Here is a 25,013-nt window from a genome sequence, read left to right on the forward strand (position 1 = left end):
GCACCAGGCAAAAACGTTCCTTTTTAACCAGGCCTTTGGTTGATCTTATTGACATCCAACACCCTTTTAGAATGTGGTTCTTTTTTTGGGGGGGGGGTTAAATTGGGTTATTGCTTTTGGTTTGGTTTTATATGTTGTGGTCTTGTTTGTGAACCACCCTGAGACCTCTGGGTATAGGGCGGTGCATAAAATGAATTAATAATAATAATAATAAATCTCACTGATAAAATAAAGCTGTGTGAGTTTAACAAGTACAGTCATACCTCGGGTTACAGACGTTTCAGGCTGCGTTTTTTTGGGGTTACGGAACCGCTGAAACCCAGAAGTACCGGAATGGGTTACTTTCGGATTTCGGGGGTCGTCCATGCTCAGAAGCGCTAAATCGCGCTTTGCACATGTGCAGAAGCGCAGAACTGCAACCCGTGCGTGTGCAGACGTGCCACTGCGTGTTGCAAACACTGCGGGTTGCAAACATGCATCCTGCACGGATCACATTCACAACCTGAGCATCCACTGTTCACAAGACTGCCCCTACCAATTTGGCTTGGGACTTGATGTTGCTGTTAGTAAGCTGGGCGGAGAGACAGAGAAATTAAAGTTATAGATAGGTAGCCGTGTTGGTCTGCCATAGTCAAAACAAAATAAAAAAATTCCTTCCAGTAGCACCTTAAAGACCAACTAAGTTAGTTCTAGGTATGAGCTTTCGTGTGCATGCACACTTCTTCAGATATCTGAAGAAGTGTGCATGCACACGAAAGCTCATACCTAGAACTAACTTAGTTGGTCTTTAAGGTGCTACTGAGAGAAATTAAATGCATCCATGCCCTGAGCCTCAGAATCGTTTTCGCTCTGAGCTGGCTCTGAGCAGTCTGTCAATGGAAAAGAGTAGCCCCTCTTTGAAGGTCTGTAGCCACATTAAGCTGAGGACTCTTTCCACGTTCCTCTGGAAGAGTATCTTCTTGATACTGGACATCGGCTGCTCTCTTTTGTGTACACAGCTGCACCGGAGGCAGCTACTGGGAAAGTCTGGCTGACCCAGCAACGCTTTGCAGGACGAAATGTACACAGAGCACAGGGGTAGAATAGCAAGGAACTACTGTCTGAGCCTTCAGCAACGACCACGACTCCTTTCTTCCTCAAAGAGCCAAATCCCACTGCTGAGACTCTTCGCTAGAGGACATGCAAAGATTTCAGCGCACTTTGCACGGTCAGATCTGAGTCAGGATTGTGTGGATTTCACAAATCCTTGCATTAGATTCGTGAACACAGAATCGTGTCTGGCACAGAACCAGGCAGCGTGAGAATCATAGCTGTCAACTTTTCCCTTTTCTTGCGAGGAATCCTATTTGGAATAAGGGAATTTCCCTTTTGAAAAGGGAAGCGTTGACAGCTATGGCAAGAATGCTGAGTTCGCTGAAACGAAATTTTGTAATATTTTCACAGCATTGCAAATTTCAGCAAATGCTAAAGTGAGGGTGGCTGCTGTTCTTTATTAATTTATTTATTCCACAAAGTTCTTACGCTGTTTGAAAGGCTTTTAAAAAGAAAACAATTTAAAGAGATTTACAAAACAGATAAGACAATAAGAAAAGTTATGAACACAAATTAAAAACTTTGGGGAACTTAAAATAACAGTAGACTGGTAACAGATTAAAACTTGCATCAACTTTCTGAATAGCTGGGTGGGCTTGTCTAAACAAAAAAAATTACCAGGCACTGGGAGGAATTCAGGGAAGGTGCCTGCCTGGTATCAATTGGCAGGGAGTTCCAAAGGACCACACTAAAATATCAAGAAATTTATACATTTGTTGTGGTGACTGTTACTATTTTTATTATAGTAAGAGCTGTTTGGCAGTGAACCGACTCCCTCGGAAGGTGGCAGAATCTCCTTCATTAAAGGTTTTTAAATAGAAATTCAATGGCCATTTGTCATAGATGCTTTAGTTGACGCAGGCGGCGCTATGGTCTCAACCAATGAGCCTCTTGAACTTGCTGATCGGAAGGTCAGCGGTTCAAATCCCTGCGACGGGTTGAGTTCCCGTTGCTCTGTCCCAGCTCCTGCCAACCTAGCAGTTCAAAAGCACACCAGCGCAAGTAGATAAATAGGTACCGCTCTGGCAGGAAGGTAAACAGCGTTTCCGTGCACTCTGGCTTCCGTCGCAGTGTCCTGTTGTGCCACAAGTGGCTTAGTCCTGCTGGCCACATGACCCGGAAAAAGCTCTCTGTGCGCAAACGCTGGCTCCCTCGGCCTGAAAGCGAGATGAGCGCCGCAACCCTATAGTCGCCTTTGACTGGACTTAACCATCCAGGGGTCCTTTACCTTTTAGTTGACATTCCTGCATTGCAGGATGTAAGACATAGTGATTGTTGAGGTCCCTTCCAACTCTACAAGTCTGCGATTCGATAAAAGGGTTGTGTCCTGCACCTGTGTTTTGCAAGATGGTCATCTATAAGTCCTGAAAACATGGGCATACCACCCCACTCCTAGTGATTTGACCTGGTTGAGCCAATTTCCATCCCTAAAGACTCCAGGATTTGGAGGTTAATCGGTGTGTAGATTTAGTGTTGGTGGGGAGCTTGGGATACCTCTAACAGAGAATTCTGCGAACCCTACTAAACTTCAACTCCCAGAGTTCTTTGTGGGAAGGCATGGCACTTAATGTATGGAAGTGAGAGCTGGACCATAAAGAAGGCTGATTGCCAAAGAATTGATGCTTTTGAATTCTGGTGTTGGAGGAAGAAGAAGAAGAAGAAGAAGAAGAAGAAGAAGAAGAGGAGTTTGGATTTGATATCCCGCCTTTCACTCCCCTTCAGGAGTCCCAAAGCGGCTAACATTCTCCTTTCCCTTCCTCCCCCACAACAAACTCTCTGTGAGGTGAGTGGGGCTGAGAGACTTCAAAGAAGTGTGACTGGCCCAAGATCACCCAGCAGCTGCATGTGGAGGAGCAGGGAAGCGAACCCAGTTCCCCAGATTACGAGATTACCGCTCTTAACCACTACACACTGGCTCTTGAGAGCCCCATGGACTGCAAGAAGATCAAACCTCTCCATTCTGAAGGAAATCTGCCCTGAATGCTCACTGGAAGGACAGATCCTGAAGCTGAGGCTCCAAGACTTTGGCCACCTCATGAGAAGAGAAGACTCCCTGGAAAAGACCCTGATGTTGGGAAAGATGGAGGGCACAAGGAGAAGGGGACGACAGAGGATGAGATGGTGGGACAGTGTTCTTGAAGCTACCAGCATGAGTTTGACCAAACTGCGGGAGGCAGTGGAAGACAGAAGTGCCTGGCGTGCTCTGGTCCAGGGGGTCACGAAGAGTCGGACACGACTAAATGACTAAACAACAACATTGCACTTAGAGGCGCATCGGAGCCAGTGTGGTGTAGTGGTTAAGAGCGGTAGACTCATAATCTGGTGAACCGGGTTCGCTTCCCCGCTCCTCCACATGCAGCTGCTGGGTGACCTTGGGCCAGTCACACTTCTTTGAAGTCTCTCGGCCCCACTCACCTCACAGAGTGTTTGTTGTGCAGGAGGAAGGGAAAGGAGATTGTGAGCTGCTTTGAGACTCCCTTAAGGGGAGTTATAAAGTGGGATATCAAATCCAAACTCTTCTTCAATAAGCTGAGAACAAATCTGTAGTGTGCCGAAAGTCTCTGGCTATGGCTAGGTTTGCATCGCTGTCCATTTAAAATGAGAAGCGATGCATGCTGAACTCTGAGGCTCTGGGCTTCCTGATTGTGGCTTTGCAGGGAACCTGAAGGATTTCTCAGAGAAGGGGGAGCATCTGCTCTCTCTCCCCCCCCCCCCGGACCTCCTCTCCAAAAGACCCGTGTCCCTATGACCCCCATGCCACAAGGCTCCTCTTCCAAAGCAGGCCTGTTTTTCATAAATCCAGCTGGAAGCACTTAATGGGACCTGTTTTCTTTGGATTCAGGTCCTGAAAAAACAACTCTGTTGCAGGCATTGGGGGGGGGGACAAGCGGAGGGGAGGAGGGGGTTGTGAAAGAATTGGAAAATGTAAGAAAAATATTGGCCAGGCAGTTAAAGGGAAAGTTCTGCCTGCCTTCAAGCCATCATGCCTGCCTGTGGAGGCCAGGGGTTATTATGAAGGAAATTGACAGCATCGTTAATAATAATAATAATAATAATAATAATAATAATAATAATAATAATAATAAATTTTATTTATACCCCGCCCTCCCCGGCCAGAGCTGTGCTCAGGGCGGCTAACATCAATAAAATTTCAGTAAAAACATAATAAGGAAACATAATTTAAAATACAGGTTAAAATGCAATTTGAAATGTTGTTGTTGTTGTTAGTGCATATGCAGAGTGCTCCCCCCCACCCCGGGATGGATAAATCTGTCATTTGTGATTTCTCCTGGTTTCTCATTTTTCCAATCTTAAATTCAGTTCAATTTCTTTTAATCCTCATGTCAATCCAGCAGCAGTTAGTGAGAATTTCTTCAAATAACTAATAGGCACATTTTGACTGATAGGCACGTTTCCCCCAAGCAATTCCTCCAAATATAATGTGATCTTCAATCATATATATCCGTTCGTATGCACGCTTCCCCCCAATATCTGTGTTTTTGTGCACATTGGCTGGTTGGAGAACTGCAAATTCCAAGAGGAATCCCAATTTCAGAGGATAGTTGCAGCTCCATTCATGGACAGTCATACCTCGGGTTAAATGAGCCTCAGGTTGAGCGCTTTCAGGTTGTGCTCCGCGGCGACCCAGAAGTAACGGAACACGTTACTTATGGGTTTCGCTGCTCGTGCATGCACAGACGCTCAAAATGACGTCATGCGCATGCGCGAAAGCGGCAAATCGCGACCCGTGCACGTGTAGACGCGGGTTGCATTTCCTTCTGGATGCAAATGGGGCTCCGGAACGGTACCACTGTACTGGTTCGAGGGTGCGAATTAGGCAACTTTGTCATTAAAATGTAAACAAAACTGAATTTCCTCCCATCCCTAACACACACAGAGACACAGACACACAAAGTGAGTGTGTACACCATGAATATTGATGCCATAAGAAGCAAGAGGCTTGGCTGAGGACACATTCTGGATCATGTCTGCTCGTTGGAGTCTGGCAGCCATAAACTATCTGTTTGTCCCTGCCATTGCCACACTAACTTCTTAATTTGAAGATAAACAGTCGGCAAATTAAGACCCTATAGGACTCCCCCAGCCTTCTCCACCAAAGGTAGCCAACTTTGCAGTGGTGTGGCAAATTCATTCCTTCAGTGGAAGAGGGGAAGAGAAAGAACAGTATTTGGAGGAGAGAATCCTCCATCTCTCCTTTGTCTCCACCCTCCCTGAATTTCTCTCCCTCCTTCCCTTAAACTGCTGCTACGCTGCACATTTCAAGCCAATCCTTCCCTCTCTGGAAGCTTCCCAGGGACAACGAAAGCACAGATCGGTCCTGCCGTTCCCAAAATAACGAGGCATGTGCCCGCGACCCCGTCCCTGTTCCCTCTCTGGCACTTTTGATGGTTTTGAGTTTGTTATTCTGGCTTTGTCAGAAATCAGGGCAACAGGGCCTGGGCTTCGAGTTCCTTTCTGAACTCGATGTTTTGCATTGCGGGAGAGATTCAGTTTAGTTGAAAGGAAAACATGGGGAAGGGGGAGAAAGCGAAAAATGAGGAGGGGGAGCAAAGGGTCTTATGCGCTTGGCAATAGGCAGCCATGATTAATGAGAGGCTGCGGAGAAAGTGAATTAGCAAGTTGTCCATACGCTCCCCCCAAACTCACTGGAGTGGTTTTTAAGAGATAGCCACAGTTCCTGCAGAGCTACTGAAACTTACTCGGAGTCCTGTAGTGATTTCATGCTCTTTATTGCAGCTTGTAAAACAGCGATTGAATTGCCCCCCAAATCTCAGGCTTTTATATGCAGTCATACCTCTTGCTACGTTTGCTTCAAGTTGAGCGTTTTCAGGTTGTGTCCCGCGGCGACCCGAAAGTAGCGGAAAGGGTTACTTCTGGGTTTTGCCGCTCGTGCATGCGCAGACACGCAAAATGATGTCACATGCATGTGCAGAAGCGGCAAATCGCAACCCATGCACGCGCAGACGCGGGTTGCGTTCTGCTCATGTTGCAAATGGGCCTCTGGAACGGATCCTGTTCACAACCAGAGGTGCCACTGTACATTATTTACACAATGAGTCCCGTCTGATTGGCTGATTCTGCTTCCCTCCTGGAGCCTGATTGGTCTTTTCCTGCAAGCCAAGCATTCTAGGATCCTACTTGCCTATTGTTCTAGGATCCAAACTTAGTACATAACAGCTACTATCAGTCTTGATGGAAGGAGGAGCAGGCCGGGAGATGGAAAGCGATTTGGCTCAAATCCAGGGCAAATAACTGTATTGCACCTCTCGGAACTGAATAAACTTTGCTGCTTTTCTGCATGTTCCTAATGCTCGGGGTCAGGAACCTTTGAGACTTTATAGTTTGGAGAAAAGGCGCATAAAGGGCGAGATGATAGAAGCAGATAAAATTATGCACAGCATGGAGAAAGGTGAGGGGGAAAAGCTCTTCTCCTTTTCTCAATAGTAGAGCTCATGGATGTTCAATTTGTGTGGCGAGTTCCCCCCCCCCCAGTGGAAATAAAGATACATGACACAATTATTTACGGTTAATGGGCTAAATATGGCCACAGCTTTATTTGGTTGGTTACAGGTGATGAGCGGTATTGGCTTAGGCATTGGTCCTAATAGACTACCCGGCTTCAGCCCGTCCGCTTGAAGTCCAGGAAGGGTTAACCACCGGCAGGGGGAGTCCTGCTGATGCACATCAACTAGGAACTCCCCTGGAGTCACCAATTGGGGGTGTGCCTTAGGCCTTCACCTCCATAGGCTTCGGACAGGGCCATGACCCCCGGAATCCTTTATCAGACTAGCCTTCAATATGTGGGGCAGGTGATGGCGCTACCTCCCCTCTTCCATCTAAAGATCAATACCAATGCCTAACCGCCAATACCAAGAAAGTTGTGATGATTTGCTACGAGGTAGGCAAAAACCAAGTGGCTGGTGCCAATTTGCCAAGTGGAAGAATTCCTACTAGACCCCTCAACGGCGACCAACTGAGGTCCATAGCAAGGTCAAGGAACGAAAACCTTATAGGGTGGGGAAAACAGGAACAGCAGGTATGCGGGAAAAGAGGGGGATCCCCGGCCGCACTTGCGTTTAAATCGGGCAGGCCATGCCCCCAAAGCCAGCCGATTGGCTGGCCAGGGGGGTCACACGGCCGGGGATTCCCCCAATCGCGCAGGGGCTGGGCCGTGACACCCACAATCCCACCTCCTCTGCAGGGCGGAAGAGGCTTAAGCTGAATGTGGGGAGATTTAAGACAGATGAAATAAAGCAGCACATTTACGCATCATATGCCCTTTACACGTCATACTGTGGAACTCCCTGCCACTGGAGGAAGGTGGCTACCAACCTGTGTGGCTTTAAAACAGGATTGGTCCACTTGGAGCTCCATCTCTGAAAAGGTAGGGATGGTTATGGGGTTGCGGTTCCAGGGTCATTCTGACTACAGTATATGCAATTTTCCCTTTACATACAATCCCCCCAGAATGTAACTCCCATGTAAAACACAAATGTGGTTCATAATTTCCCCCCATTTAAAAAAAATCTTCTGGGCCTTTTTATAAAACACACACACACACACACACGAAGATCAGATTTTCATTTATGGATGCTTCCTCTTTCCCCATTTCCTGTGTTAATCCTGCAGATCTTGGAAAAAGCCCTGGATTTCTCAATGAAACTTCCTCCTGCCCCCAGGGAAAACATCATATCCCACTGGGTTCAGCAGGAGCAAAGTTTCCGTGTGAGCTGGAGCAGGCCTTGTCGTGCATGACCAGCAATTTTGGCCGGTGGTCATTTGCTCTCAGAAAACCTCCCCGGTCTTGAGATTTCAGATTCTGAAGACCCTAAAAAGACTTAGAAATGTCATCATTTGGTTTAGATTGGCCGAATTGGAAGACTCAGGACAGACGAAATATGTCTTCACAGAGAGCAATCTTCAACCATGGAACCCCTTGCCACAAGAGGCAGGGAGGGCCACCAATGTGGATGAGACAAATTCATGGAGAAGATGACTAACCATTGATGGCTACTAGCAGCAGAGACATCACCTTGCCAACAAAGGTCCGTATAGTTAAAGCCATGGTTTTCCCAGTAGTGATGTAATGGATGCTTTTGAATTCTGGTGCTGGAGGAGACTCTTGAGAGTCCCATGGACTGCAAGAAGATCAAACCTCTCTGTTCTGAAGGAAATCAGCCCTGAGTGCTCAGTGGAAGGACAGATCCTGAAGCTGAGGCTCTAAGACTTTGGCCACCTCAGGAGAAGAGAAGACTCCCTGGAAAAGACCCTGATGTTGGGAAAGATGGAGGGCACAAGGAGAAGGGGATGACGGAGGACGAGATGGTGGGACAGTGTTCTCGAAGTTACCAGCATGAGTCTGACCAAACTGCGGGAGGCAGTGGAAGACAGAAGTGCCTGGCATGCTCTGGTCCAGGGGGTCACGAAGAGTCGGGCACGACTAAACGACTAAACAACAGCAGCAATGGCTCTGCTCTGCCACCACAGTCAGAGGCAGCAATGAATGCAAGTTGCTGGAAACCACAGGATGGGCGAGGGTTGCTCTTGTGTTCGAATCCTCCTTGCATGTTACCCACAGGCCTCTGGCTGGCCACTGTGAGAGCAGGTTCATCTTATGTTTTTATGAACGGATGACACGATGGTCTCCTTACATCCCTAAGTACAGGGATGTGAGGACAGCATCACAGCAACGCCCAACTATCAAATTAATACAATTTCTGCAGACTTCTACAGCTTAGTCCCCTTTATGGGCTGTTTCTTTGTATTCATAGGGACAGTCTGTTGAGTTGCACTGGAATGAAATTTGACTTGAGCAGACTAATCCAGTTAGCAAGTTTGTCAAGAAAAGGAACTCAGAGTTCCTTCTGGGGTATGTATTAAAAGGACAAAAAACAAACAAAACACTCACTTCTGACCCTCTATTTCTGTCTTTCCTCATGTTGGCCTCACTTATTTGGGTCACTTTCCTGTAAAGCAATCCAAGCTGTCATTACACATTTTATCCCTCTTATTATCTACAGTTGGCTTAATTGCACACCATGTTCCCTGTTCTAAAACACGGCACAAGGCTCTCACTTCTGAATCATTGTGCTCTGCATGTGACAACGGCTTGTAGATCCAGACACGGCTTTCTTTTCGGTGTACATCTGATGGCAATCTGCTTGCAAGAGCAAATCAGCTATTTGTTGGAAGTCAAGGATCACGCAACTTAAGGGTTAATCATCTTGATTTGAAAGCCAACTAGCTGAGAGGGAGCTGTTTGGAGGTGTTGGTTAGCATCCAAACAAAGTGACATGATCCTCACTGAAGAAGCACATGTTCTGATTGGCTCTGTAGTTCCAAGGGAATTTTCCTCTGTATGTTTGGTTGAATGTCTCCTTGCAAAACAGGGAGGTGAGTCGCCGGGGGATCAGGACCAGCTGTTACCCTGACAAAGATAAAAGGCTGTCGGACCCCGCCCCAGGTTGCGGGAGCAACATTGCTGCATGCTAGATCCTGCCTGAGATCCTGTACCTGTCCTTGCCTGGTTTCCTGCCTCGTATCCTGCCTTGGCCCTGTTGGACTGACTCCTAGCAGAACCTTCAGATTCTGAACCAGTCCTGGACCACATTGCATGGGTTACCCCCGGGCCCAGCACACTTGGCATAACGGTAACTTCCTGTAACAGATTTCCTTTCCTGACCAGGAGAGAACCCCACATCTGGTTTGCCAGTGTGAGGACAGGAGGCTGGGATTGATGGACCACTGGCCTGGTCCTTCTTATGCTCTTACACCAAGCAAACGTTCTGGAAAATATTTGCAACAAACAAAAAGCAGTTCACACTCAGTCCTGATTAATTCAAGCCAGCTGCCTCTACTTGCTCCATTTTTTGCTCCATTTAACCAACATTAGACATGCCCCTTTCCACAAGAAAATGAGAAGCCAAGTTGCAGTTGGTGGGCATGTTGTTTTGGGTAGTGTGTTCCTCCCAGCCTCGAACCGTGACCACCCCTCGCCCAGCCTCTGCTTGTGTTTCCTGTACTCAAATTTGTTCATTTTCATAAACAAAACTTTTGCCGGGCAAAATTGGAGGATTAACGATGTGACACTAAGGGAAAGTCTCCAGAAGCCGTGGGACTTCATGCTGACATGTTCTCTCCAGATACTACCCTCTGCTCGACAAACGGCTCCTAATGTGCCGCACAGATGATGCAGGTGACGCCACACATTTGATGGCTTGAAATATTTCTCTCCGTCATTCCAAACACCTTTTGAGGAGTCCACCCCCAAGCTATTGCTAAGCCCTCAGCTTTCAACAATCCACAGCAGAACATCTGTGCACATCATTGCACAAGGGAAGTGGCTGCAAGGGAGTTTATTGTGGCGTTAAGAGGCAACATCTGAGGCTGAATCCAGATGTCTGCTTCCTGCAATCCAGCCTATTAAATCACCATGGTGAATGATAGAGAATGGAAAACTATTGGCACTGCTGGCATCTTTGTGTGACTGCCTCTTGTGGTGGGAGGCTGAATTGCAGGAGTTAACATTTTTAGAGAAAATGAGCTCCCTCTGCCCATTCAGGTTGACCAATGGTGCTTTCTAGACAGGGAGGGGGTTCCTTCTCCAGCTGAACCTTGCTCTGGCACAAAGCTTTTCCTTTATTCTGCTTTCTCCCCTGGCTCTGCTTTACCTTTGGTCCTGCCTTATCCGTTCTATCCACTGACCTGTCTCCTGGTTCATCAGCTCCTGCGAGGGCTACCCATAGCTCAGACTGACTCTCCTCTTCTCTATTGGGATATTCCAGGTCATCCAGGGAAGGGCATATGTTCACGACAGACAGCTATTATGGACCGATGGTACTCCCTGCCTCAGGCTCTTCTTATGTCCTTAAGCTGGGGAATTAGTTGTCAGAAGAATTGTGTCTAACAAAGTCACTGTGTCCAGAAGTGTGTTGCCGAAGGAGGGGAAGAGGGTAGACTGGGTGCTGGGGTTTATTATGGGGCTTGGTCTGACCTAGTCCTAGTCCTTTGAAATCCATCTGCATATGTCTTGGCATTGTCGGGAACATGGCTCATCTGAGCGCAAGAGTGAGACTCAGAAATTGAACTAAGTGAGAGAAAGAGCCAAGAAGGGGTGATTCGACCCCACCCCCTTCCCAAAGATGACACTGTTAGCTCTCAAGGAGTGGGAGAGTTGGGAGGCAGCTAGAGCATTGCTAGGCAACCAGCAGATAAGCAGAGGACTGAGAGTGTGTCAAGTGGAAGTAGGGAGGTAGGAAGGCCAGCTTCTCAGTCCCCGTTTTAGGAGACTGGATGAGGTCAGAGGACAACGGAAGGGCAAGAGGGGAAGGGCGGGAATTTGGCATCCTTCCTGCTGTGAAAGGGGTAGAGATTCAGACTGGCCAATGCGAACAGGCGAGAAGCCGTGCTCTGGATGTTTGAAATAAATGAACATAAAACTGTCAGAGAGTCATTACTTCTTATCAGGGCTTGCTTGCCTGCCTGAGACCATTATAGGCATCTTGTGATGCAGGAAAACTGGTGCTTCACACCCAGAGACTCCTAGTTCAAGGCCTGGTCCCTCCGCAGTAGGAATCTCTTTCTGCTACGTTCTTGCTTCAGGGGCCTCAACAGCATGTATTCTGAAGTCCCCATTTCCCTGTCTCCCACAAGCCCTTCCAAAAACAGGGGGCACCTGGGATGTATCAAATTAACCAAACATTTGATTCACAACAATCTCTCCTAAAAATAGGCCAGTTTTGGGAAACTCATCTCCCTGGTGGCTTGAGAAAGAGGAAGGGACATCTGACTTTCATCTGCGTCCTAAGCTTGAGGCGTCTTTCCGTTTTTCTCAGTGACAACTCGCGGATGCCCCTCTTTGCTGCTGCATCTTCTTTGCCCTCAGCCAGATCAGGCCCAGATGCTTAGAGGGACGTCGCTGGTCAGCTTTTAGATGTCACGTCTCAAGGCAAACCTCACTTTCTGAAACAAAATGGGAACTGAAACATAGCCCTTCTGCAAAATTTGCCCTCCGGCATCCTGTTCAAGCAGCGGCCAACCAGCTGCCTTAAGGAAATGCTGCAGGCCAGGATTCAACCCAAGAGCTCTCTTGCTTCATGTGGTTTCCAGCAACTGGTATACCAAAGTGTTTAGTTATCGTGGGTGGAAGCCATCGAGAACCTTTTTCCTCCCTGAATTTGTCTAATCCTCTTTTAAACCCATCACTGCCTCCTGTGGCAGGGAGTTCCATAGTTTACCTCAGTGTTTTTTTTTCTAAAAAAGAAATGTTTGGGGTATTCTCATTTTGACTCAAGAAAATCACCATTTTATAGTTCAAATCAGGAAAAAGCAAATGGACAAAAGTACAAAGTTTCACAAAATGTTTAGGGGGTATGTGTACCCCTGCGTACCCCTAGCAAAAAGCACTGATGACAGGAATTGGACCTTGTGGCGTTTGCCCTCCTAGGTGTGCGACATCACACTGGGTTCATAAGGAAAGTGTTTTGTTGTTGTTGTTTAGTCGTTTAGTCGTGTCCGACTCTTCGTGACGCCATGGACCAGAGCACGCCAGGCACTCCTGTCTTCCACTGCCTCCCGCAGTTTGGTCAAACTCATGCTGGTAGCTTCGAGAACACTGTCCTACCATCTCATCCTCTGTCGTCCCCTTCTCCTTGTGCCCTCCATCTTTCCCAACACCAGGGTCTTTTCCAGGGAGTCTTCTCTTCTCATGAGGTGGCCAAAGTATTGGAGCCTCAGCTTCAGGATCTGTCCTTCCAGTGAGCACTCAGGGCTGATTTCCTTCAGAATGGAGAGGATGGATCTTCTTGCAGTCCATGGGACTCTCTCTCTCTCTCTCTCTCTTTTTTAAATATATTTATTTGCTTTTACAAAAAAAAGAAAAACATCACAACCACAAAAATAAAGAAAAACAAAAACAATCACAAATACACAAATACATCAAAAAGAAAAAAAATTAAAAGTAAAAACTCCAATTTTTAAATTCATGTTTACATAACTTTCTTTCTTGACTTCCTCACGCCTCCCTTTTTTGTGTTCCTCTTTAACCAATCAGACACAGCAATTCCTTACCCTCTTTAGAAACTCATTTCTAATTATTAAAATCAATTCTATTATGTCTCCGATATTTCCTCCTTGTGTTTAAACACCTTTCACGTATTATTTACTTTTGACATAATATAACTTTAGTCTTACACCCTTTTTCTATTACATTTTTGCATACTTTTTAACACTGTATCACTAATGCCATTTTTTTTATATCCAACATCATTTTAGCATTCATAAACTTTGCAGTGTTTCTGCAGATAGTCCTTAAACTTCTTCCAGTCCTCTTCCACCGCTTCTTCTCCCAGGTCTCGGATTCTGCCAGTCATTTCTGCCATCTCCATGTAGTCTATTACTTGCATCTGCCATTCTTCCAAGGTGGGCAAATCTTGTGTCTTCCAATGCTTTGCGATGAGTATTCTTGCTGCTGTTGTTGCGTACATAAAAAACGTTCTATCTTTCTTTAACACCAATTGGCCAACTATGCCCAGGAGAAAGGCCTCTGGTTTCTTAAGGAAGGTATATTTAAATACCTTTTTCATTTCATTATATATCATCTCCCAGAAAGCCTTAATCTTTGGGCACGTCCACCAAAGGTGAAAGAATGTACCCTCAGTTTCTTTACATTTCCAACATTTATTATCAGGCAAATGATAAATTTTAGCAAGCTTGACTGGGGTCATGTACCACCTATAAATCATTTTCATAATATTCTCTCTTAAGGCATTACATGCCGTAAATTTCGTGCCGGTGGTCCATAACTTTTCCCGGTCAGCAAACATAATGTTATGACCAATATCCTGAGCCCATTTAATCATAGCCGAGGGACTCTCAAGAGTCTCCTCCAGCACCAGAATTCAAAAGCATCAATTCTTCAGCGATCAGCCTTCTTTATGGTCCAGCTCTCACTTCCATACATCACTACTGGGAAAACCATGGCTTTAACTATATGGACCTTTGTTGGCAAGGTGATGACTAATTGTTAAACGACTAACCAATGGGAACCCAAGGGGCAGAGTTAACTGTGTATAAGGTTTAAGCACAGGGGTTTTGGGGGGGAGTTAGAGTTAGGGTGGTTGAGAAGACAGTCTGGAGTTCGAAGAGACAGAGAAGATAAGTCTGTGGGTTGGGCTAGTCTGGTGTGAGAGAGTGAGATAATTTTCTAGGAAGAGTCAGTCAAACAGTTGAGATAATCAGTCAGAAGGTATTAGGAAGGTATAGGCTGGTAAAGAAACTGAAGTTAAGATACTGACAGGGATATTATCCGAGAAACCATAAACTTGTTAATGTTTGTAAAATAAACTTGTTTTTTGGTTCACTTTTAACAACTGTCTGGACTCAGTGTTTTACCTGAGAGTAACAGGTTGGTGGCAGTGGGGAAGCGAGCACAGTGGTGGCACAGGGATCAATAGACCATTAAACATCTGGGGACCCTGTGTGATCGCCACAGACCTGTATAGAAATACAGTGCTTAGCCAACTGCCTGTTGTCTTTGTCCATGGAGTTTTCTTGGCAGGGATACTGGAGTGGCTTGCCAGTTCCTCCTCCGGGTGGATCACGTTTGGTCAAAACACTCCACTATGACCTGTTCATCTTGGGTGCCTTGCTCAGCATAGTTCATAGCTTCTCTGAGTTATTCAAGCCCCTTCGCCACAGCAAGGCAGTGATCCATGAAGTGAGAGCTGGACCATAAAGAAAGCTGATTGCCGAAGAAATGATGCTTTTGAATTATGGTGCTGGAGGAGACTCTTGAGAGTCCCATGGACTGCAAGAAGATCAAACCGATCCATTCTGAAGGAAATCAGCCCTGAGTGCTCACTGGAAGGACAGATTGTGAAGCTGAGGCTCCAATACTTTGGCCACCTCATGAGAAGAGAAGACTCCCTGGAAAAGACCCTGATGTTGGGAAAGATGGAGGGCACAAGGAGAAGGGGACGACAGAGGACGAGATGGTTGGACCTTGTTATCGAAGCTACCAGCATGAGTTTGACCAAACTGCGGGAGGCGGTGGAAGACAGGAGTGCCTGGCGTGCTCTGGTCCAGGGGGTCACAAAGAGTCGGACACGACTAAACGACTAAACAACAACAGCCAACTGCACCATCAGAGCTGTTATTTGTGCTGCATACTTTATCCTGGAATTGATGTGGCTGGGATTCCATATTCCTCGACTCCAGGCCAGCAACTGCGAGCAGCCCATCAAGCGGGTGATTTGCTCAGTTAGCAAGCCTTTTAAACAATGCAGTTGAAACTATAGCGGATTGATCACAGCAATTATCTGATTATGCCTGGCTCTCCCCTGAAGCTCTATCAGCAAAAGGCTTGGAATAGGAAGTGCTTTAGAGGAAATGACATGTTTATTCTTACCCTGCCCCAAGCCATGCGGAATGGTGTTGGCGGATCCCAAGGGAGAGATGCACACAGACCTTTCCCAGCTGCTGGCCAGTTGGAGAAGGGGGAAGAGGAGAAGCAGGAGAGGGAGCGGGGGCCGGGGGCCGGGGGCCAGTGCTTTTTGCCTTCTTTTCATCTAATATATCAGGGCCTTGGGGGCAAAGATTGTGTGTGCCGCACAACAAATGCACAGTTGCTACAGGGAATCCCGTGTGGAGTGCTCCTGTTCAGGGTGCTGGAGAGCCATGCCTGTTTCCCGAATACTCCATTCCATTCCCTGCCCCACCCGAAATAGACACTCGATATTCCATGCTCACTGAGCATGCTCAGTCTTCCTTGGGAAGTTTTTGTGAGTTCCTCCCCTCAATAATAATAATGATAATGATAATAATTTATTATTTATACCCCACCCATCTGGCTGGGTTTCCCCAGCCACTCTGGGTGGCTTTCAACAGAATATTAAAATACAATAACCTATTAAACATTAAAAGCTTCCCTAAACAGGGCTGCCTTCAGATGTCTTCTAAAAGTCTGGTGGTTGTTTTTCTCTGACATCTGGTGGGAGGGCGTTCCACAGGGCGGGTGCCACCACCGAGAAGGCCCTCTGTCTGGTTCCCTGTAACTTCACTTCTCGCAGTGAGGGAACCGCTAGAAGGCCCTCGGCACTGGACCTCAATGTATGGGCATAATAATGGGGGTGGAGACGCTCCTTCAGGTCAAGTGATGTTGTTTGGGCTATAATAATAATAATAATACCCTGCCTATCTGGCTGGGTTTCCCCAGCCACTGTGGGCGGCTTTCAACAGGATATTAAAAACACAGTAAAAGATCAAACATTAAAAACTTCCCTAAACAGGGCTGCCTTCAAATGTCTTCTAAACGTCAGATAGTTGTTTATTTCCTTGACATTTGATGGGAGGCTGTTCCACAGGGCAGGTGCCACCACCAAGAAGGCCCTCTGCCTGGTTCCCTGTAACCTCACTTCTCACAAGGAGGGAACCGCCAGAAGACCCTCGGAGCTGGGCCTCAGTGTCCAGGCTGAACGATGGGGGTGGAGACGCTCCTTCAGGTATACTGGGCCGAGGCCGTATATGATGATTCACACTCAGACGACAAGTTCACTGTTAGTAGCTAGGATCACCTTTTTAGAGAGGAGAATTCGGGGAGAGCAAATGCCTTTCCTCCCTGCAGATTCTCTGCCAATTCATCTTTGAAAGAGCCCCTATTTTCTCAAAGAAGCTATCCAGCTCCAGCATTGAAACCTGTATGTTGGATGGGAGCAGGATTTTTGCAAGAGAAAATGGGAGTGTAGAAAACGAGAGGGATTTCAGGGACACCATAAACATCCAGCGCTTTTCTTAGCCAACATTTCTCAGAGAGATTAATTTTTCCAAAAGCAGATTCCACCCCCAGTCTCTCATGGAGGCAGCGTTCCAGGTTTGCTGACAACATGTCGTGACCTCTAGATAGCTCAGGATTTTGCCTGACCACAAAAAGTTACCCTGAGCATTATCTTGGTCAAATTGCCCTGGGTTATATTTCTCAAGAACTGCTCCAGATTTGGCACCATTGTGGAGCCAAGAGAACCCAAGGTGGCTCTCTAGAGACAAACGGCACATTTATTTCATCCGAATGAGTTTCTCAATTATTTCTTCCGAAGGAGGAAATGGGGAGTGGGGAGCAAAGGGGACTTTTGTCGAATGGGCTGGAGGAAGGCAAGACAGAGGTGGAGGAAAGGTCTTGAGGAGTTTGCCCTTAACATTTTGACTCCTTCCCCCTTAGCTGGAGAGCTACATCCAGATGAATATGAAGTCGGAAATGGTGCAGATCCAGCAGAACGTGGTGCAGAACCAGACGGCCACGATGCTGGAGATTGGAACGAACCTCTTGAACCAAACAGCCGAGCAGACCAGGAAACTGACCGACGTGGAGGCTCAGGTGGGTTGGTGGAGGTTTTCTAATGGGGAAAGAGGGTTGAAGAAGAGAAGAAATACGGAAAAAAATGTTATGTCAGTCTAGATGATACCCTGGTGTCCCTTCCAAATCCGCAATCCTGTAGTTGTGAGGATAGAGTGCATTATTCGTTTATAAAATATATTTATAGGCGGGTGGCGCTGTGGGTTAAACCACAGAGCCTAGGACTTGCCGATCAGAAGGTTGGCGGTTCGAATCTCCACGACGGGATGAGCTCCTGTTGCTCGGTCCCTGCTCCTGCCAACCTAGCAGTTCGAAAGCATGTCAAAAGTGCAAGTAGATAAATAGGTACCACTTCAGCGGGAAGGTAAATGGCATTTCCGTGCGCTGCTCTGGTTCGCCAGAAGCGGCTTAGTCATGCTGGCCACATGACCCGGAAGCTGTATGCCGGCTCCCTCGGCCAGTAAAGTGAGATGAGCGCCGCAACCCCAGAGTCATCCGTGACTGGACCTAATGGTCAGGGGTCCCTTTACCTTTATACTTCATTCCAGCTGCAGGTTTTCTTCTCTGCCTTGTGCAGGTACTCAACCAGACCTCCCGCATTGAGATCCAGCTACTGGAGAATTCTCTGTCCACCAATAAGCTGGAGAAGCAGCTGCTGATGCAGACGAACGAGATCCACAAGCTGCAGAACCGAAACAGGTAGGTTGTTGTTGCTGTGCAGGTGTAGGAACACCTGGATCCCTGCAGACAGGAGGCGGGCAGGTGTGGAGGACTCCCTGGTCCTGAAGGTCAGCGGCCAAGCCTCCTAGGGCTAGACTGGTTTGATGCCCTCGGCCTGGAAGTCACCGGCATCAACTGCATCTCTAACGCAGAGACTGAGGGTCTGGTCAAAGACTTTGCCGAGGTTTTTGACGGCACCTTGGGGCAATATACAGGTACGCCCATCTCCTTTAGCCTTGATCCACAAGTCGCCCCCATCAAGCTAAAGCCACGCCGGGTTCCCTTTGCTCTCAAGGCTAAGGTGGACGAACAACTGGACAAACTGATCGCCCAAGGAGTTTTGGAGCCGGTTGACCACGCCAAGTGGGAAACCCCCATCGTCACGCCTGTCAAGCCAGATGGGTCGGTGAGAATCTGCACTGACTACAAGTGCACGATCAACAAGGCACTTCAGCAGCACGCTTATCCGGTTCCTGTTGTCCAACACCTGCTGCATTCCCTGGGTGAGGGTAAGGTCTTCGCTAAGCTGGACCTTGCCCAAGCCTATCAACAACTGCCAGTCGATGATGCCACTGCTGAAGCCCAGACGATCGTCACCCACCGGGGGGCATTCCGTTGCCGCCGGTTGCAGTTCGGGGTGAGTGTGGCTCCTGGCATCTTCCAAAGCCTTATGGAGCGTCTCCTGCAAGGGCTTCCGGGCGTGGTACCATATTTTGATGACGTCTTGGTGTCTGCAGACTCACACCAGCAGCTGTTCGAGCGCCTCCGTGCCGTGCTGACCAGGTTCCAAGAGGCCAGGCTCAAGGTAAAGAGGGAGAAGTGCCAGATCGCCGTTCCACAGGTAGAGTTCCTGGGCTATCTTATCGATGCCTCCGGCCTTCACCCGACCACATCCAAGATCCGCGCTATCCAGCAGGCCCCCACCCCAAAGAACAAGACGGAGTTGCAGGCATTCCTGGGGCTGCTGAACTTTTATAACATGTTCCTGCCCCACAAAGCCACAGTGGCTGAGCCTCTTCACCGACTCCTTAGTACAAAGACGCCTTGGGCCTGGGGTCATCGGGAGACGGCGGCCTTCAACGCGGTTAAGGCTCTCCTTTCATCAGACAGTGTGCTGGTACAGTACAGTGAATCCAGGCCGCTGGTCCTTGCCTGCGACGCCTCACCTTTTGGCATCGGTGCTGTCCTTAGTCACCGTTTTCCAGATGGAAGAGAAGCACCGCTCGCCTACTTTTCCAGGACACTATCTCTGACGGAACGGAATTACAGCCAGCTCGACAAGGAGGCATTGGCACTTGTGGCTGGAGTGAAGAGGTTCCATGAATACCTCTATGGCAGGACTTTTGACCTCATCACTGACCACAAGCCACTCCTGGGCCTCCTCGCCGGTGATCGTCCAACTCCACCGGTCCTCTCGCCACGCATGCTGCGATGGACTGTTTTCCTGGCTGCCTACCACTACCGGCTCATCCATCGCCCGGGGAAATCGATGGGCCATGCCGACGCCCTCAGCCGTTGCCCTCTTCCAGCATTTGTGGAAGACCCGGCTCCAGCTTCATCGCTCCTTCTGATTGAGGATCTTCCGGCAGCGCCTGTATCGGCTGCCACTGTGGCCTCCGCGTCTGCCCAGGATCGCACCATCAGCCGGGTGCTCAACTGGGTGTGGAGGGGGTGGCCACAAGGGCCTTTTGCATCGGAGTTCCAGCCCTTCGCAACCAGACAACATGAACTCTCAGCTCATCGCAGCTGTCTGCTGTGGGGAGACCGCGTCGTGATTCCCCAGGGACTCCGTCAGCGTGTCCTGGAGGCTCTGCACGTTGGCCACCCGGGAATTGTCAAAATGAAGGCGTTGGCTCGGTTGTTACGTCTGGTGGCCTAATATGGACGATGCCATCACTGCCTGGGTGTCCGCCTGTCAAGCGTGCCAAGAGTCGAGGCCTGCACCACCGGCAGCTAAGGGACACACCTGGGAGACGCCAAAGACACCCTGGTCGAGGGTGCACATTGATCTGGCTGGCCCCTTTCACGGCCGGACCTTTATGGTAGTGGTGGACGCCTATTCCAAATGGCTGGAGGTCGCCCTGATGCCCTCCACCACTACTGAAGCTGTCATCCGGGTGCTGCGAGGCCTGTTTGCAACGCATGGGTGTCCTGATGTCCTTGTCTCTGACAACGGACCACAGTTCACGTCAGGCACGTTTGAGCGGTATCTTTTGGGACTGGGCATCCGCCATGCCCTAACGGCACCCTTTCATCCATCCAGCAACGGGCAAGCGGAAAGAATGGTGCGCTCGGCAAAAGAGGCACTGGCGCGCCTGGACCAGGGAGACTGGCATGAGCGGGTCGCCGAATACTTGTTCGTGCAACACATCACCCCTCATGCGGCCACAGGGAGGAGTCCTGCTGAACTGCTTATGGGCCGCCGCCTCAGGTCACCGCTCGACCGGCTACACCCGGACTTTGCCGTGGCTGAACCCCCAGGCTGTGCCAACGCGCCACGGTCATTTGTCCCAGGAAACCAGGTCTTTGCCCGGAACTATGTGGGGGACATTCCTTGGGTGCCAGCCACAGTAGTGGGAGTCACTGGACCTCGCTCGTACCAGGTGGCACTCGAAGACGGACGCTTGTGGCGACGGCACATAGACCAGCTTAGGCACAGGGTTGGGGACTTGGACACTACCGAGGTGCCCCCAACTGCGCTTGCGGCTCCAGAAGAGACACGTACAGATGGCGAGGCCCCACCTACACCTCCCTCGCAAACTGCCAGCGTGGAGCCGAACCAAGCCGCTTCAGAGGGTCTGCCAGACTTACCACAGACTCAGACCACTCCACTTGCGGAGGCTCCACCCACAGCAGCGGATCCAGGGGAGTTGGTTCCAACGCCACCTAGGGTCGCACCACAGCCTCAGCAAGAACTGTGTGGCCCTCCGGACTTGGCTACCAGTCCCCGGCGGTCTGGCAGAGTTCCCAAGCGCCCAACTTATTTAAAGGACTATGTTGTTGGACATGTATCACTGTTGGTCTAAGTATGGGAAATGTAACCAATATGCTTTTGTGCCTAATTGAACCATTACGCGTAGTGCTGTATATAAGGAAACCATTATGATTGTAACTAACGCCTTGTCTCGGTGGGGAGGGGTGTTATGTAGTGAAGTCCCACCTATCTGATTTTCATTTTACTTCATCTTTGGCAGTTTACATATATCATAGTTTCTAACCATCTCCCCCCCCACACACACACACTTAAAATAACTTCACAATTTATCACTTTCAAATAATACTATTTTAAAGTACACTACCTTTTACTTCTAACCCTACAGCCTATATCCACTTCCAAAGCTATTCAAAGATTTAAATATTAACATATTTTTTTCAAATATTCCTTAAACTAGAAATCAAAATTAAAAGCTATATGGAGTCACTTTGGAGTGACTTTGCTTTCCATGCTTCAGTTCCCCTCCATTCTTGCGAAGGATCCAAACTGTGCTGAGATCAGTGCTCGTTGCATCCCAGCCAGCTGGCTTCCCAAAGTTTTGGGGGGATGATTTCTCTTGCAACCGCAGCACTTTTTGGATTGTTCTCAAGAGCCGTTTGCCGTGCCAAACTGTTACGAAAAGCCAATTTATGGCCATCTCGCCTGGCCAAAGAAAGGTGATGGGGGCAGTGGGGAGAGAAGCCAATCGTGCAGCACCAATATGGCGCAGAAGCGTCATGAGAGATGTTGTCTTTTTTTTCTTTTTAAAAAATGAAATCCCTGATGGCTGCAAAAATAAACTGATGAAGTGTATGGTGATGACAGCAGCAGAGGCAGTGACAAAGTCGTAGAAGTTGCTTGTTCCGGCTTTCGTTGCTCCAGAACACATGCGCGCACTCTCTCCTTCAGGGACGGTCTCTAAAAATGGCAAGCATGAGAACATGCAAAGAGCCCTGCTAGATGCTGGATGAAGCCAAAGGCCCATCTAGTCCAGGATTCTGTTCTCACAGGGGCCACTGAGATCCCTGTAGGATATCTGCAAGCAGGGCTTGAGCACAAGAGCCCTCTCTTCTCCTGCAGTTTCCACCAACTGAGATTTAGAAACATTTATTCCTTCAACTGTGGAGGCAGAACAAAGTCGGCGTGGCAAGTAGCCAACGATAGCCATCTCCTCCTCCATGCATTTGCTTGGCGAGTCCCCCCCCCCCATCAAAATAATGACACATGATGCAACTATTAAGGTTAATGGGCTAAAAAAGGCCACAACTTTATTGGTTACAGGTGATGAGCGGTATTGGCTTAGGCATTAGTCCTAACCGACTATATCCGGCTTCAGCCCGTCCGCTTGAAGTCTGGGAAGGGTTAACCACCGGTAGGGGGAGTCCTGCTGATGACATCAACTAGGAACTCCCCTGGGGCCACCGCTAGGGGGCGTGCCTTGGGCCCTCACCTCCCTAGGCTTCGGACAGGGCCACGCCCCCCGGAATCCTTTACTAGACTACCCTTCTATATGCGGGGCAGGTGATGGCGCTACCTCCCCTCTTCCAACTACAGAACAATACTAGTGCCTCACTACCAATACCAAGAAGGTTGTGACGATTTGCAATGAGGTAGGCAAAAACTAAGTGGCTAGTGCCAATTTGCCAAGTGGAAAAATTCCTACCAGGCTCCTCAATGGCGACCAACCGAGGTCGATAGCAAGGTCAAGGCATGAAAAGCAGGAACAGCTGGCAGGAGGCAAAGAGGGAGATCCCCGGCTGCGTCCTGGTTTAAATAGGGCAGGTCACACCCCCAGAGCCAGCCAATTGGCTGGCCAGGAGGTGACGTGGCTGGGAATCCCCCCCCCCAATTGCGCGTGGTGGGGCCGTGAATCCTGCAAACCCACCTCCTCTAAATGGCGCAAGTGGCTTTGCCTAATCCTTTTTTTTAAAAAGCCATCCAAGTTGATGACCATCACTGCCCCCTGGGGGAGCGAGTTACAAGATAGGACTAAACATCAATAAAAACTTTCTGGCAATAAGAGGCGTTCAACAGTGGAACGGACTCCTTCAGAAGGTGGTGGGCTCTCCTTCATTGGAAGTTTTTAAGCAGAGGTTGGGTGGTCTTCTGTCTAGATGGCTGTCTGTTAGCTGTGATTCCTGTATTGCAGGGGGTTGGACTAGATGACCCTTGGCACCCTTCCAACTCCACATCCCCAATCAGCATTTAACTGTGTTGGGCATGTTGATTGTGTCTTCTCCTTTGGTGATCCCTCGTAGCTGAGTAAGATTGTCTTCCATTAACACGGTCTTAACAGTGAGTCCATAAGTGACTGTGGAGGCCAATTCTGGATCCACATTTCCTTCCCCAGTGGGGACATTGCTTTCCGAGCGGGAGTTGATCATGGTGAAGGCTTGCCAAGCGTGCCTTCCTCTTAGCCCATTTCTCCCTTTTGTCCTGACTTCAAGCATCTTCAAAGCCCATGACACCTTTGGTAAAGGCTGTTCTCCAACTGGAGCGTTCACAGGCCAGTGTTTCCCAGTTGTCGTTGTTTATACAGTGGTACCTCGGGTTAAGAGATGCGGGTGGCGCTGTGGGTTAAACCACAGAGCCTAGGATTTGCCGATCAGAAGGTCGGTGATTCGAATCCCCGTGACGGGGTGAGCCCCCGTTTTTCGGTCCCTGCTCCTGCCAACCTAGCAGTTCAAAAGCATGTCAAAATGCAAGTAGATAAATAGGTACCACTCCATCAGGAAGGTAAACGGCTGAAATATACTCAGAGTCGCAAAGTGATTTCATGCTCTTTATTCAGCTCATAGTGGTGAGGAGGAATGAATGAATGTCCCCTCAAAGTATCTGCTTTATATACATTATTTACACAATGGGCTGCACATGATTGGCTAATTCCAGGATTCTACTGTAGGCCAATCAGGTTGTGGATTCACTTCTATCTGGAGCATGATTGGGTGGTTCCTGCTAACCAATCATACTGCTGCATTGTTCTAGGACCAATCAGACTGCTGCATTCTGAATCCTATTGTTCTAGGACCAATCAGACTGCTGCCTTTTGGAGCCTATTGTTCTAGGACCAATCAGACTGCTGCAGTTTGGATCCTATTCAACTCAGTACATAACACCCCTCCCCTCTAAGTTCCAGTCCTGCCCGGAAGGTCGCATTCATAGTCCTCAAGGTACGCCGGTGGCCTACGTGTGCGTTGCGGCCTGGGGTGTTCCCTGGTCCGGGGTTCAGGTTCTGGCTCGTGTTCCAAGGATGGGGCTGTTTGGTCTGGCGCAACCGGCTCGCTCAGTCGTGGTTCTGGTTCCGGTGTCCTTTCGGCCTCGCGGGTCCTCTCTGTATTTACTGATTCTGCCTCTCCTGCTTGCCCCTGCTGCTCTATGGGCCTCACTGCCCCACTGTTCCCTTGGGACTCCTCTGACCTGTCCTCCTCCTCCTGGTTTTCTCCCGGGAATCGTCGCCGTATCTGGTCGCAGTGGCGGCGCCAGCATTGCCCCCCATCTGTTAGCACCTCGTACGACACGGGGCCCGTGACCCTGGTGACTGTGGCAGGTACCCATGCAGGGCCTGCCCCAAAATTCTTTGCGTACACTGGGTCCTGGGCCTCGAAGGTCCGGGGGTTCCTGCCTTCCCCCACCACTACCTCATCCTGAGCTCTATCGGGGTGAAGGCGGTCCAATCTGATTGCAAGGCGCCGACCCATTAGTAGTTCAGCAGGGCTCCGGCCAGTCGTTGAGCTGGGGGTGCTGTGCTGTGCTAGAAGGAATGTGGCAAGGCGGTACTCCCAATCCCCTTGCGTCATGCGGCGAAGGGTGTCCTTGGTGGTCCGCACCATGCGTTCTGCTTGGCCATTGGTGGCAGGG

The 25,013-nt window shown here is 48.9% G+C and overlaps 2 protein-coding genes across 3 annotated transcripts in view; both read left to right on the plus strand.

Annotated features, from left to right (window-relative positions):
* Positions 1-25,013, plus strand: part of RSPO4 (R-spondin 4) — a 263,645-nt gene that overhangs the window by 57,713 nt on the left and 180,919 nt on the right. The window lies entirely within an intron of this gene.
* ANGPT4 (angiopoietin 4) overlaps positions 1-25,013 on the plus strand; it is a 55,673-nt gene that overhangs the window by 10,088 nt on the left and 20,572 nt on the right. The window contains exons 2-3 of the mRNA XM_081868000.1: positions 17,327-17,482; positions 18,039-18,160. Of these exons, the coding sequence (XP_081724126.1) occupies positions 17,327-17,482; positions 18,039-18,160 (278 nt within the window). The remainder of the gene's footprint in view (positions 1-17,326; positions 17,483-18,038; positions 18,161-25,013) is intronic.

The sequence above is a fragment of the Podarcis erhardii genome (genome assembly GCF_964252035.2).
Source record: "Podarcis erhardii genome assembly, chromosome: 6".
NCBI lineage: Eukaryota > Metazoa > Chordata > Lepidosauria > Squamata > Lacertidae > Podarcis > Podarcis erhardii.